This window comes from Peromyscus maniculatus, chromosome 7, assembly GCF_049852395.1.
Source record: "Peromyscus maniculatus bairdii isolate BWxNUB_F1_BW_parent chromosome 7, HU_Pman_BW_mat_3.1, whole genome shotgun sequence".
NCBI lineage: Eukaryota > Metazoa > Chordata > Mammalia > Rodentia > Cricetidae > Peromyscus > Peromyscus maniculatus.
The window spans coordinates 30,166,618-30,182,352 of record NC_134858.1 but is presented as its reverse complement, the minus strand read 5'-3'; the positions used below and the strand labels follow the sequence as shown (position 1 = coordinate 30,182,352).

The 15,735-nt window shown below is 47.7% G+C and overlaps 1 protein-coding gene across 2 annotated transcripts in view; it reads left to right on the top strand.

The window, feature by feature from the left end:
• Fli1 (Fli-1 proto-oncogene, ETS transcription factor) overlaps window positions 1–15,735 on the top strand; it is a 119,334-nt gene that overhangs the window by 82,644 nt on the left and 20,955 nt on the right. For both annotated transcript variants that reach the window (XM_042280617.2, XM_076575949.1), the window contains exon 5: window positions 6,390–6,455. In XM_042280617.2, the coding sequence (XP_042136551.1) occupies window positions 6,390–6,455 (66 nt within the window). The remainder of the gene's footprint in view (window positions 1–6,389; window positions 6,456–15,735) is intronic.

Genomic DNA, 15,735 nt, shown 5'->3' with positions numbered 1-15,735 from the left:
ACAGAAGACCCAATAATATTGGTTTTCATGGTGGAACATGCCTGTGAGGAACATGTTCAAAAACATTTGGACTCTGCGAGAGGGAAGCGCATTCAGACCATGTGACCTCCAGGCCTGGATTTCTGACCCACCCATAAACAGCCCACTTCTTCTTTCTGTCACCAAAGAAGCTGAGCCACAAATACTGACATGAGACAGATAACTGCTGCTCAGAAGGTCCAGGAATACAATGAATCAGTCAGTGCTCGCCATCACCCATGGGAGGCCACTTACTGGACTCGGGCAGATAAGAGGCGGTGAAGGGTGAGCAGCTGGAGAGGAAGCAGGGAACAGAGTCTGGTGTTTGGAGGAGAGAACATAGCAAGAAAAACTGTGGCTTCTCTCCTCCTAAGAATACATGTCAACGTCGTGGAAGATGCCATACAACAAAGTTCTGGAGAGGGAACTGCTGTAAGAGGGTTTCAGGGTTGAGAAAAGGTGGAAAGCCTTTGAAAGCACAGGGCAAATTTCTTGGATCTAGAGGATGGTGATAACAGTAGGAGGTCTACAGGGAGAGCTTTTCTAGTACTAAAATGGTTATTGTGGTAAAACATGAGATGTGCTTGTAACTCAGAGTTGAGTGGGAAACCATGTCTGTAGACCAAAACAAAAATTATAATAGCTGTATTAAATTTAAATTTTCCTGAAACATAACAGCAATTGTAATAATCGTCTGAGGCATTTAGATTGAAAATGATCTACATAGAAATTTTCTGATGTGTTTTTCTTTTCTTTTTTAAAATCTACCTTCTCCCTTTGGGGATCCAGCCTCTAGAACCCCCTGGTTATTGGCACTAGTTGTCTGCGTAGACCATGTAGGAGGCCATTTATCAGACACAGTCACCTCTCTGGTGGCTGAAAACTTTTTCCTGCTGGACAACATGCCTACAAACCTTTATGGTTTTCCCAGACTGATTTGCAAGGGCTGTTTCATGTATAAGAGAAGCCATGGCTTGGCCCATGGTTGGGGTAAAGAGAGTGTGTGCTGATTCTCAGCATCATCATGTCGGGGAGCATGCTGGGGCCCAAACATTTCCCCTTTCGGCAGGTGGAAGGAAAAGAGCTGAGACCCTCGCCACAGGTAGAGGACACAGAGTAGAGGGATGTCAATACAGGGGAACCTGGGAGGAGCCACAGCACGGACTGGTGGAAGCCAGGCCAGTGAGATGGTTCAATGGGGAAAGACACGTTTGTAGGGTTAGACGTTGTAGCCTCAAATTCACTTTCACAAGAAACAGTTCACTATTCTTGTTGTCCAGGAAGAAAGCTATACCTTAAGTTTTCAAAGCTTAGTTATAAATTAAAGAGGAGTTTCCCATGATAATGAAGAAATAACGGTATCCTGAGCCCCTCTACACCTGCCGGATGGATGAGCTCTGCCTAAAACAGAACCACCTCTTCACGCCTGGGCATTTCAGCTGTTCCAGAGGGAGCACCCGTGTGACATCAGGAGGAAGATGGAGGGTCTGGCACTGACTAGGGAACCCACAATTATTGGAGTCAAGCCGAAATGTCTGAGGGAACACTGGCTCAGGCAGGCACCAGCTCAAGTGTCATTCACTACACATAGAAAGGACACCCCCGTGTGGACACCATGGACACACTATGATCCCTGTTTCATGGCCAAAGCAACTGAGGCAGGCCAGCTTCAGGAGTCCATCCAAAGGCATCTGGCTTATGCAAAGCCCCTATCCTGACCTCTGAGATTTTGACCGCCGAAGCTTTCAGCCTGAGCTAAGGTCACTGCTGTAGAGGACCTGCCAACTCTGGGGCAAGATGATTGACCACGTATGAATTAGGATGTGGACACGGGCAAACCTGCACTCCTTCTCATCTCCCAGGCTAATCTCATCTCCGGCCTCTGCCTTGAGGGCCAAACCAACGTCCCCACAAAGCTTTCCATTTGTCAATGTACCAACAGATATAGATGCTTTCCAAACCTCCTGCGAAGCCTCCTGGAACGACGCCCATTAAATCCAAACCCATCCTCTCTCACCCTGACCTCCTCTCTTCTCCAAACTCTGGGTGTGATGGACAGCTCCGACAGAATCTTCCAGACATGCCCACTGGGCAGAGGCGCTGTTTAACAGCCAAGAATGTGGCCAGTGAGATCTGTCTCCTCCCAGGCCAAGAGCAATGAGACTGACCTTGGGGAAGGAGGGCCGGCTGTCCCCAACTGACAGTTCAGCCACAGGGCCACTGGGGGGAGTTTGGGGATGTCAAGGAGGCCAAAAGCTCTTGGGCTGAAGAGCCAGAAGCAGAAGAAAGGGGGTTTTGTGGTTGATCCTTTTCGTTCTCAAAAGAACTGGGGGGGAATGACCATCTGGGTCTGACCTGGGAAACACACTAAGAAACTGCATTTTCAAACAGTGGCAGCCCCAGAGGATGAAATACGTCAGGTGACAGGGACACCCCAGAAAAGGTATCAATCTTGATTCCCACTTTTAATTTAAACGTAATGGGAAACACATTTTTGCATTTTGTGGTATTCCCACCTGCAACCTCAGATGGTGACAGCCCAGTCATTAAGTTGAGGAAGTGTTAAGCCTTCCGGGCGGGGTCTGGCCAGGAAAGGAAGGCAGGACTCCAACAAGATAAAGGGCCAGTGGCCTCAGACTCACTAGTAGCTGGCCTGTTGTTCAATGTATAGAAGCCAACTCCCCTCCTCTGTCCTCCCAGTGTTCATTCAGGGCTGCTGCTGCCTGAGGTACAGAGAAAGGAAGCTAGGGATCCGCTGGCTGGTTGGGCTTGGGGAGGTTGATGCTGCTGGGCTCCGTGGTAACACTGAAGGAGGCAGAGACAAAGGACCTGCACCGGGTCCCTTACCTCCACTGCTCCAGGTGTCCCGCGATGAAAAGCAAGTTAGAGAGACCACAGAGCTGAAGGAAGCTCAGAGCCTCAGGCCTGCAAAGTCCCTTCCCATCTTCCCCTGCCTGCCTCCTTTCAGCTCTCAGAAGTCCAGTTTAGAATGGACTTGAATGGAAAACGCCCTTGTTGGGCTGAGGACGTGGCTCAGGTGGTACAGTGTTTACCTGGTGTGCAGGACACTCTGGGTTCAATCCTGTGCACCCTATAAACTGGGTGTGGCAGCCAGTGTCTGTCATCTCCAGCACTTGGGAGGTGGAAGCCAGAGGATCAGAAATTTAAGATTATTATGAGCTATATAACAAATGTCAAGCCAGCCTGGGATTCATGAGAACCTGTATCAATAAAGAAAAAAGAGGAGGACGAAGAGGAGGAGAAGGAACAGTAGGAAAGGGGGGGGAGGAAAGAAGAGGAAAAAACAAAATTAGTCTTGTCCTCAAGCTCTTGCCTTGGAAGGCCACTTCACTCCCAGCAGCTCTAGCTTCATGCAGTTTAGAACAAATGTGTCTCAAATCAACAGCTACATATATATGCATATGTGTGTGTCCTGTCACACAGACAGAAATACCTGAGTGTAAATGAAAGCATAGCATGCAGGGAGTTATGAAAATTGCAATGTACAACTAGCCCCAAGGCACCTGCATCTGCCTTCCAGTACCGTTTCTCTCCCTTCTTCCCTCCTTCCCTCCCTCTCTCCCTCCCTCCTTCTCTCCCTCCTTCCCTCCTTCCATCTTTACTACCTTCATTTCTCAATTTATTTTGTTGGTTGATTGACTGATTGATTGATATCTTTCTGAAACAGAGTCCCTCTCTATGAATCTCAGCTGCTGGCACTTTCAGTGATCCTCTTGTCTTAGCCTCTGGAGGGCTGGAATAAACACACATACTTGCTTGCCCGTCTTAGCTGTGCTGATTCAACCTAAAGGCTGCTTCAGCTTCTGGACTGAGGGCAGGTCTTATAGGGCAGCCAGTCAGTTCGTCCTGTCTCCTGTGCCTCTGGCTTTGTGACCGTAAACGTCTGACTTGACTTCTCCGGATGCTGATCCCAGCAGTGGAAGGAGACTATGCCTGGCTTTGCAAGGCTGCTACAGGGACTAAGTGGTGGTGTGTGGGAGAATGTGGAGGTGGCTTGGTGGAGACAGTGTCTGCCATGCTAGCCCGAAGTCCTGATTGCGATCCCAGAACCCATGTAGAAAAGCCAGTGATGGCAGCATACCCTTGTTGGCCCAGCTCTGGAGAAGTGGAGACTGGTGGATATCTGCACCCTCCCCCCATGCCCTTGCTGGCCAGCCAGCCTGGCCTAGTCAGCTGGCCACAGGTCCCAGTGATACATTCTGTATCACAGCACACACACACACACATACACACACACACACACACACACACACACACACACGAGTGCCTGGCAGTGCAGACGTGGTTCAGGAGTGCTGCCCTGTCTAGCCATTGACTAGGGCTCTTGGTACAGGGGAAACTCTGCAGGACTCGGCAGCACTAAGACTGCTTGCTCAGATCCTCAAAGCAGGAAGAAGAAACCCAAAGCCACCAAACTGGAGGCCAGACTCCAGGAAGGACTTTCCAGCAACTAGACAAATTGCCTTTAAAAAAAAAAAAAGTATGCAGGGTGCCTCCTTGGTAGCCTGAGGACCTGGTAAAAATAAAAAACAGTGAAAAGAAAACTTGTACCCCTGGGGAGAGGCCAGCCCTTCCCCCATGGAGGTTTCCTCTCCTCCAGTGAAACTTGAACCAAGACAGTCTTGGGGCAAAATCTCTCCCCTAGGTTACCATGAAATATGTATTTCATGCAGGCTTTGTGGAGGTCAGGCAACCCTTTCTCTTGGCATTCTGGGAGTTTCCTGTGGCTTCACGTGTGCTCAGAGAGGAACTCTGACCATGGGGAAATTTAATAAACCTGGTTTATCTGAGTCCCGTCTCTGGCCTAACTTCGCACTAATGACTCGCCGCTCAGAGACCATCATTTTTCTTTATTTGCCGTAGCAGCGAGTTTCTGCCCGAGGGAGAAAATGCCTGCGACAGAGGTACAGACATTCTTGGTCTTACCCCTGAGAGGTTTTGGGTATTCTCTTGGAACGTTTGGTTCCATTTCTGAAGCTCTGTCCAGTCACGGAGGATTATTTCTCATTGCGGCAGAACCCATTCCTAGCTGGAATTCCAGACGGCAAGGCCAGTGCCCGCAAGCTCTTGCGTAAAGGGTTTCCATTCTCTGTAACTAAAAGCAGTCATGATAACTGCTCGCTTTGACTGAACGCTGAAAACAAGTGAGGGTCTGTACTGCACACCATCCAGGCTTGGTTTTATAGAAGCCATCCCCATTCAGTAGGTGTAACTAACTCTTCGCCCAGCGCAGATGAGGGCCACATGACCCAGAGGAGCTATGCTGATGGACCTATACTCAGATGAACTTGTCACTTTGAAGTATGATCGCTTAAACTAAAATGAATCTGTTGCTTGTTCACTGGTATTCTTGAAAACTGAATGCTGCATCTGCATTGGGGCGGATGTGTCACTTAGAAAAAAATGCTATCCATCTAGCTGCACTTCAGCATATAGTAACCTCTAAATGTCACCCATCTATCTCCTCCTGATTTTCATCTGGGAACTACTACAGAGCTAGAAAGGATAGGTACCTAAGCCAGGAGTCTTATGTCCCAGGAGGAGTCCTTGGTTGCCCTGGTAGGACCCATATTTTCTCTGGATGCTCAACCAGAACACTCATTCATAACAGGGAGGCCGGGGGGAGACACACACCACTCTGCTTCTGAGCCCCTCCTTGACTGAAGACTAAGAAGAGACTGACTGACAAACCATCAAACCATTCCCAGCCCGGCCTCCCGTCAGTCCCCTTAGCCACATGCCCCAGGGACAAGAGTTGTTTTAGAAAGGCTTTCTTAGCCTCAAACACATGTGTTAAGCTCATGGTGTCCTTTGTAAAAGCAGATCCCAGCCCTAGTTTTGATGGCTTTTCAAAATGTCCCCAGGAGAATCATGAGAAGAATCCCAAAAATGCCTCCATTTTACAAAATAAAAACTCATGGGTTCACTTTAAACAAAGGGACAAATCTAGTTTTGGAAAAGAAGGGAGCATGTGTTTTACATGCAATGACAACCAAAAACCAATTATCCCTTCTGAATGGCTTCACTGGTGCCTGATACAGAGATGTTTACGCCAGAGCTTCATGTTAGAAGACCGTACATCAGCGCTCTAAGATGCCTGGAGAGTCAATGCACCACTCTGTGTGCCTTGAGTTCTGTGTGCCTTGACACTGGGGGAAAGTTCCTGTTACAGCATCACCACCTCAGAGGTGGGGTCCCACTCAAAGGATCAGTAGGCCTCCTACTATATCTCTAAAGTTTCCTCTACTTAATACCAACATGCTGGGAGCCTTGGCTTTAACACACAGAACTTTGGAGAACATTCTAGATCTAAACTGAAGCATGACATTTAGTTTTTGCTTTTATTTCAGGTTCACTGCTGGCCTACAATACAACCTCCCACACAGACCAGTCCTCACGGCTGAGTGTCAAGGAAGGTAAGTCCACCTCCTCATATGCCCAGACTCCCTCTACTACCAGACACAGCACAGCTTCATACTGTTCAGACAGGTGGGAAATGCCAGGTCTGGACACCAATTTCTTGCTCAGGAAACTATTTTTCTAGTACACAAAACTAAAAAAAAAAAAAAACTCTAAAAGATGTTTTGCCTCCTTCTGCCACTAGTTTCAAAACTACAAGAGAGGCTTTGAAGTCTCTCATAAAAACACCACAAGGATATAATTTAAAGACATCACCCCTGGAAGAGAAGGGTGTTCCCTCTTGGGGGCTCTCCTGGTGAAGATAATAGATTGTGTGTGTGTCTATCTTGTAAAGTTTCGTTTTGAGGGTTTTCTTCTGAAAAACTTTTAGCTTTGTCAATTCATGTTCAAAATGGTAGTTTGAAGATTTGGTCTAGTATAGGCTGGTCTGGTCTAGTTTGGGTTGGTTTCATCAAACTATTCATTTGATTTCATCTAGTTTTGGTCAGAAAGAAAGAGAACTGTCTTAAAAAATGGTTTTAGTGAACGTTAAAGTAGTATTTCATAGTCAACAGGGGCTGGAGCTCATGCTAGTTGGTAGAATGCTTGTTCAGAATGTGTGAAGCCTTGGGTTTGATCCAGCATCTCACACACACACACACACACACACACACACACACACACGGGGGGGGGGCACACTCATTTATTTATGACATTATAATATTGTAGAATTGGACCAGATACTGTTTGATTTTAGCATTTAAATGGATGAATAGTTCATGATATCTGCTTAATTAATGGAGAAAATAATTATTAGAAACCAAAGAAAGAGTGAAAACCAATCTTCCCATGGCAGTGGAGGAGGGGGCAGTCCACAGATGAAATCTTTGGAGTAGGGTTGGCGGGACAATAGGAGTTTGACAGGCATCTCTCTTCCTGGACACTCTCCAGTCCTAGTCTTTCTTGACCTACTCCGTTACAAAATTGGACAGAGACAAAAGGGTTCAGCACCGCTGCAGGTTCTTCTCTGGAAAGACAACTTTCGGTTCCAAATTCTCATGGAGTATGAAGGGAACAGAGACCCAAACATCCCCACGTCTCACTCCAGATCACACCTTCAGTCAGTCACACAGGACTCTGTTTCCTGCTAACAGTGTATGACTTGATAATGACCAGGACCTTTAATGGTAGGATTATACAACATAATGATTCTGCTTTTAGGTGTTTTTCTTGTTCTTTCCTTCCTGTTCTATTACCCAACCTAGTCTTGTTTTGGCCACTGATTCTCCAAATCAGGTGCTTGGTTGTCCTGAGCGGTGACGCTCTGCCCACTCTGTCTACAAGCCTGGCGACCTCCTGTAACATCATGTCACACATGTCTGTAGCAGAGAACATTTATTTTCATGACAAATCCACTGAGGTCCAGTCACTTGGCTTCATCACATCCAGGTCCTCCGAGTTCTAAGGAGGGTCAAGGGCTGACTCTGGAGCTCTAGGCTTCTGAGATGGCTGAGGATGGAGGCACAGCTTGCAGGTTTGGAAAGAAAGAAGGGCAGGGAGCACTGAAGAGAGGGAAAAAGAGAAGGACAGCAAGGAGGAATGACCAAGGAGGGGGACTGAAGGAGAGGAGAGGAAGAAACAAGAGGGAAGAACGCCAGGGAGGGAGAGGGAAGGGAAGGCCAGCTTTTGAACTGCTGAATTAGGATTTAGTGTACAGCCTGCTGGTACCATCGGAATAAACCAATGAGACTTTGGACTGGATGAAAACCAATGGGCTATTTGTTCATACTGGGTTAAAATACAGGTTTAGAGGGAAAAACTGGATTAGTGACATTGAAATGTGTTGCTAACCAACCCTGTCCTGCTGAGAAGTCCTGCGCAGCCCCCAGCCCTGGCTCGCTCTCTACCTGCCAGCCAGAGCCCCTCCTCCGCTGGCCCTTTTGTGTGGAGAGTGCATTTGTCTCGCTGCTGCCTCATTCAGGCGGCTTGCAGGAGCAGCCAGCTCCTACTGGGTAGCAGCCCTCTTCTGACATGAATTGACTGTAGCATCCAGGCAAACGCACCGGCTGCCCCATTCAGGTGGTGCGGGGCATTTATCTCCCAGCCTCCCTCCACCCTGGCCTCTAGAGACGATTAAGCCTGTGCCTTGCAGGTGCGTCTTTTGTCACCAGGAAAGCTCTCCACTTAAGCGGCTGCCTTCGCCCTAGTCTGGCTGAACAACCCAGCCTGCCACAAAACAAAGTACATTAGTACATTAGCAATACAAAGCTAACAGACTCCCCCCCCCTTTCACCCTCTTCCCACCTCCCTGCCCCTCTCCTTCCCTAATAGCTATCTTTATTTTTTAATATTAAATGGAAAAAGAAGTAGAAGACATCAATGCCACCTTGACTCCGTCTTTTTTTGAATAAGAGGCACACACAGCACTCAATTCAGAGCTGGGCTTGTGCCCATGGGTGCCTCTGCTCCGCAAAGGGCAGGTGCTGGCTGGCATCAGGCACAAAGGAAAGAGGAGATGATGTCTGTCAGTGTGTCTTCGTGGTACTTAGCAGCCATAACCCTGTTTTAGTTCAGAACGGCATGATCATCCTTTTAGCCCATCTCCTGGAAAACTGACTGCAGATATCGAAGAGTTGTTTTATGCAGAAAGTGAGGTAACATTTCAAAAATTGATCTCCACAGATCTTTAGGGCTTGAAACCTGTTGAGAGTCTCGGTTGAACCCAGATGGAACTGTTGAGCGGTCTCTGCCTTTAGCTGCCAAATTTAATGTACTTAAAAAATAAACGAGGACAGAAGTTATGGTGACCCACTTCCGCAGCGTCCATTGCTGTCCCTTGGGCAGGATTTTGGAGTGTGCCAGGCACGTGCACATACTTTGCTTTTGAGCTCTGCACCTTTCTGTGAATCGGCTGTTATTGTTTCCACTCTGTAAAGAAAGGTGGGACACAAGGAAAGTGGCTCCCTCGATGGTTTGGTAGCTCCTCGGTGTATGGAAAGGGAAGTCCCTAAGTCTCTGTCACAGGAGAGAGATGTGGTTGTTCCTAGAGTCTGGGAAGGACGAGAGTGGAATGATGCAGAGAGGTAGTGGCTGGTGGAGACAGTGGTGTGGTCTGAACCCAGGGAAAGCTTCTAGAGCACAGTAGGAAAACCGTAGTTGACAACAACTGATTCACTATTTCCAAACAGCCAGTAGGAGGGTTTTGGATATCACCAATTAACAACAATTGTGTGTGTGTGACTGCATGTTTGAGGGCGTGTGCATGTGTGCGTGTGGATGCATGTACACATCTGTACACACGCATGTGGGGGCTAGAGGCTGACATCAGGTGTTTCCCTTGGTTGCTTCGCACTCTAATTTTTTGAGACAGAGTCTCTCACTGAACCTGGAACTCATCCATTGAGCTCTGCTGGCTGTCCAGTAAACTCCAGAATTCCCCCACCTCTACCTCCTCAGCTTTGGGATCACAGACCCACAGTGCAGCAGGCTAATAATGGGTGCAGGGATCCAAATTTGGATTTCCATGCTTGATCCACAGGCACCTTACCAAGTGAGCCATCTCCCTAGCCCCAGGGATTAAATTTATGAAGTGAAGGATACGCCAGTGTGTTTGACTTGGTTGTCATACATTGCATATATACTTGGTAATATCACTCTGAGTTCCCAGAGTATGTACATAAACATTATGTATTTGTAAAATATGTATAATTTAATGGCACTCATTGCCAAAGTTCCTCCTCAAAAATACAGTCTTTTCCTTCTGGCTATCTTTTCCAAAATGTAATTTGGTGCAGAAATTCGAATTTTTGCAACATTTCTCTCTGTCCCTGTAGGTTTTCACTACTGCCTCCAGCTACATCCCTCTTCCCTTTCCAGAAATGAGTTCATACACAGCGTCCCCTTGGCCAGACCCCCTGGTCCTGCATGCACAGGCAGCCCCTTGTGGAGTCTGTAAAACACTGATGTCCTGGGCCAGGTCCTCTATGACTTGCCTCCCCTCTCTGGAGCCCTGGCACTCACTGGACGGAATGAAGACTGGCCCCCAGAGACTGCAGCCAGGGAGAAGGACTTGGGTTGACTGAAGGGAGAAAGAGCACTAGAGACAGAAGCTGGTGACAGCCTCACCGCCTTTGGGTGTGCAAAGTCCCCCTAAGTTACACACTTAGAAGTGGTTCAAGTGGTAATGTTTATTCAAAAAATGTAAGTGCAAAAATAAAAACAAACACGGATGCCCAGGCCCAAACACAGTGGACTCATTCTAAATCTCTACCGGGTGCCTAGAGGGCCCAAGAATTTTTTTCCCTTAAGTTCTCCAGGCTTCTCCTAACCTGCTACCCAGCTTGACAAGCCCTGCTTCAAAGTACAGAAGGAGAGTAACCAGCACAACATCTCAGGGCCACTCCAGGTCTTTCTGGCTCCTTCTGACCTTGCCTGTCCCCAGGTCATCCTAGACAAAGACCTGTGGATATATTGATTGTAAGCATCGGTGAGTGAAAGCCATTATTACTGTTGCTGACACCTGGGTATGAGTACAGCATTTCACATCCCGGAAGCTCCCTGCTTCTGTGTCCTCATTCGGCCCTCTAAGGGAAGATCGGGTGTTGCTAACTTGAGTTTATGGGAGAACAATGAAGATTTAGAAGCTAAGCGGCCTTTCCACGCAAGCATCCTAGAGCCAAGCTTGTCTCCTCTCTCCTCTTCCCTGTCCTGCATGCTGCATTCCGGAGTGGGACTGCAGATCCAAGGTCCCAGCTCCTCTTTGTTTTTCTGGGCAGTTCCAGCCGCAGCCCCCCGCCCTGCCCCGTGTCCCCAGTGGCCTCACCACAGGCAAGAGTGAGCCACCATCTTCAAGCCCCTCAGCATGCCTAAGTCCCCATTTCCTTAACCCTTATCCTGCTATCCTGCATCTGCCTAAATACCTCTAGTTCTCCAAAAGGCAGAGGATATTGAGCTCCTTGTTCCCTAACTCCTGGAACTCATAGCTGCCGAGGGCTGGTGAAGCGCTAAGCTTCTAGCCCCCACCTGGAACCTTTGAGACCTGATGCCCAATGTGTAAACTGAAAACCACCGGCCACCCCAGCTGCCAAGGGTGGATGGTCTGCAGAAGGCTCCATCACTGGCAGTTACCTTGACTGATGGATTAAAAAGTCTGTCTTCTTACTTGCCAAGGATTGAGAAGAGAGGGACTAAATCACCTCTGTGTCCCATATGCAGAATGCTCAACTAATATTTATGGACCATGCTTAAGAGAGTGTCGCCTCTCAAGAATGTCAAGGACAAGGGCCCAGCATGGAAGAGCAATCCTTCTCTGTAGCCTTTTAGTGTTTACCAAACGTTTTCACATCCGTTATCCATTTGTGCCTCACACCATTGCTATGAGACCGCAGGTCTGTTACCTTTTGTCCCCATTCTGCAGATGAGGGCAATAAGGCCAAGAGCTCACAGCCTTCCTTGGATGACAGCCCTGTTTGGGGACAGAACGGGACTCAACCCAGCATAGGTTTTCTGTGCTGCCTTGGGGGCTGCTTCCCACATTTTTATCTCAGTTGAGGGATGTGTTCTGTTCACCTGAGGTAGACGCCCACCTCCTATCCAGGTGTCACACTGATGGGACTGCAGTGTGACCATCGGCAAGGGTTTGCTTTTTACTGTCTCACTGTGGTATTTGGGTTGCTGTCACAAAAACCCAGCAGAAACAACTCCACAGGGAAACTTAGAAATGTTGTGGTTTGAGAGAGGCTTCCATGCATCGTGGCGAAGAAAGCGTGGGCTGAGGCATGTGTGATGACGACGAGGAGAACATGTGGTAGCAGGCACTCACATGGTGGTGGACCAGGCGGCCAGGAGGCCGAGAGCTAGGCGGGGATGGAGTGTGAAGCTATACCCTTCAATGGTCTACCCCGAGGGATCCACTTCCTCCAGCCAGTATCTCTCTTAAAGATTTCCACGAAATCGTACCACCCACTGGGGAGCAAGCATCCAAAGCATGAGCCTGTGGGAGACATTTCCGATTAAAGCCACAACACTCCATTTCCTCATGTATAAAATGAGGATAATTGCCATGCCCTCGTAAGCCAGCGTGATGTCTGACGTGCCAAAAATGCTTGATAAAATTATATTAATAACAGTACATTATTATGATTTATGAGAAAAATTATAATAGTAATTAACATTATTGTTGGGGAAATATTCCAGTATATTTGAGGGCTACCAGCTGCTAACGATGTGAAGACATTGTACTCTAGAGGGGTGTGCAGCACTAGGCAAGCTTACCGTAGCCAAGACAGTCAAGTTGCTCAAAAACTTCCTAGGGAGAGACCCCGATGAAACGCCAAGAAATGCCATAAGACCACACCCACAAATGCAAAGTCACGTGTCACGCTCAAGATCTCTGAGGGTAAGAAAGGAATCAAAAGTTAAGAAGTACTACAACTGAGAATCCACTGGATACCTTTTATATGGCAAGAAATCAGAGGCCATAAAAAGGTGTGGGCCCAGCCAAAGTCACACACTGACCTAAGAAGTCCATGATCCGAAACACCTCTGACCACAGCATTTTGTATGAGAGATTCAACCTGTATAGGGTTATTTTTTTTTTAATTTTTAATGTTTTAATTATGTTAATTTACTTTGTGTGTGGTAGGGTTGTTTACATGTGCTATAGCTTGAAGGTAGAGGTCAGAGACAACCCAATAGAGTTAGTTCCTTCTACCATGTAAGTTCTAGGATTGGAACTCAGATCTTCAGGCTTAGCAGCAAGTGCCTTTACCCAGCGAGCCACCTCGCTGACCCTGTATATTCATGCAAATGATGTAGATGGTCAGTACCTTAATGAGGAGTAGACTCAAATTCTGTGATTCCTTCTCTCCTCTCCCAGTCATTCATTGACCCCTTCACTTTTGGAGGGTTTGTTGCATACAGTATACCTTCCTGAATGCTGGGAATATGATAGCCAAGAGATGCCATTCAAACACCAACCAAACATGAGAGATAAGCAGTATGGCTTCAGAAAGTCTTCCTGCTGCCCCCTGCACACAGCCTCCCCACCCCATAGGAGTTCTGGATGCTATCATTTGAGAGGTTTTGGTGGAATATGGAGGCCTCTGGACGAGCTGGAGCTGGCTATAGAAATGGCGGAGTTATGAGTCTAGTCTAGGGTATTTGTGTCGGCACTGTCCCATGGGGCCCTGGGTGTTCTAGGTGGTATTTTTAAAAAGATAAGTCCCTAAACCAATGAACAAAGTGTCAGTGAGTGACGTGTGAAGGGGGAATCCTTGGGTGGGTCTCTAGCAGTGGCTTCCACAGACCTGGGAGACAGTGCACTTAGGCATTTCATGGTGAGACCGGAAGGTCAGGTATGGAGTCAGAAGCAGGAGCCAGGAGTTTGCCTCTCAATTCTCAGGCCCAGGGGTAGTGTGGTAGAGCTGAACTGAGATAGACCATGGATTCATAATTGTTCAGGCAGAGTAATTGGGGCAGGCTTCATTAGACTTTTCTCTTTTACATATCTTAGAAATTTTCCATGACTTTAAAGATGCAGATAAGTTTCGTAAGGATGGGGAAAATCTAAATGAGTCGAGTCTTTGTTCACCACACACGTACAGTGGATGAGGGTGATATGCTATTAGACTCACACTCTGGGAGGCCCAGCATTCAAATTGTGAGTTTATGGGTGGGGAGGGTAAGTGAGCATAGAAACCATGGACATGAGCTGTGTGTGTGTGTGTGTGTGTGTGAGAGAGAGAGAGAGAGAGAGACAGACAGACAGACAGACAGACAGACAGAGACACAGAGACACAGAGACAGAGGGTTCATGGGTGAGGGTGCAGATGTGTATTTCCTAGCTATTTTTGTGGTCCAGAGGCAAGGTTTGTGATATGGATATTATGGATAAACAGTAGCTTTCTCTCCCCAGTTTTTTTTTTAACAGTTTTCTTTGAAATTCCAGAGTTGGTGTTTTGTCTGTTTCCTATCTGACCCTCTTTCAGAGATGCGTTGGCTTTTTTATTTTTGTTTTTATTTGTTTATTTTTGAGAGACGGGAGAGGAGAGGAGAGGGGGAGAGAGAGAGAAAGAGAGAGAGAGAGAGAGAGAGAGAGAGAGAGAGAGAGAGAGAGAGAGAGAGACTGGAAACAAAGAATCCTTGTCTCTAAGCCCTGGCAGGCAGGAAACCCCAATCTCAGGGGAGTTCAGCCAGCCAGCCCGGCCCTGGAGTCAGACTCCAACTCTCTGAATTCAGTTTGACAGCCTGTCTGGGACACTTTCTAAGTAACCATTATCCTTCCTTTCTCTAAGTAAAAGAACTGTTATTCCCTTCCACGGGCGTGCTGTGTGCTCTGTTATTGCACACGTGTGGCCATACGGTGAGGAGCACACAGCTTCTCAAAATTGCTGGAAACAGTTTGTATGTTTCCTAAGACAAGTGTAAATTTGTTCCAGGCTAACAAGCAAAAGAAATCTAAAGTATATCCCCCCCCCACCCCCCCACCCCCCCCCACCCCCCCGCAAGAGAAGTGGGTCCACTTGGACTGGTGAGGCAGGGGTGGCTTTGTCCTGGTATTGAGTATGTTCATATTATTCTTTTTTTTTTTTTTAGTTTTTATATGCATTGGTGTTTGACCTGCATGTCTTTGTAAGGGAGGCAGATCCACTAGAACTTGAATTACAGACAGCTGTGAGATGCCATGTGAGTGCTGGGAATTGAACCCAGGTCCTCTGGAAGAGCAGCCAGTGCTCTTACCTGCTGAGCCATCTCTCCTGCCCCCAGTACACATTATTCTTATGCGGATTTCTTTGTAACACACGTACAACTCTCCCCCACTGACCCTGGTCCTCAGCATAAATTAGAGTATCTCACTACTCTGCTCACTAAGGAAGGGACTCACATGCACATTCATGTCAACCTTGAGCTGCAGGCTGGCATGTGAGAGGTGGCTGCTTAGAGTTCAGAGGAACTCTGCAGTCCCTGGAAGCAAGGCCACGCTGGGTCCTTCGGAATGCTGACATTTATTATGAGGAACTTCACAGCAGTCACCTACCCGTCCAGTGTGTTCGTATTTGAAATACAGATTCATCACTGTGGGACCCATGCAGCTTTACATGCCAGCACCTCTGGACAGCTGTGGAGCTCAGAGGTGGGACACCTTTGCCACTGAGAACAGGTTTTCTCACTCGGGTCTGAATGGATTTCTACCTAGTATGTCTTTAATCAAGATTTGAATTGCTTTCCCAGCCTACCCCACCTGCACCCCACTTGTACCTTCAGAGGCCGGGCCCCACGACTTTACCTGGTTCTAGT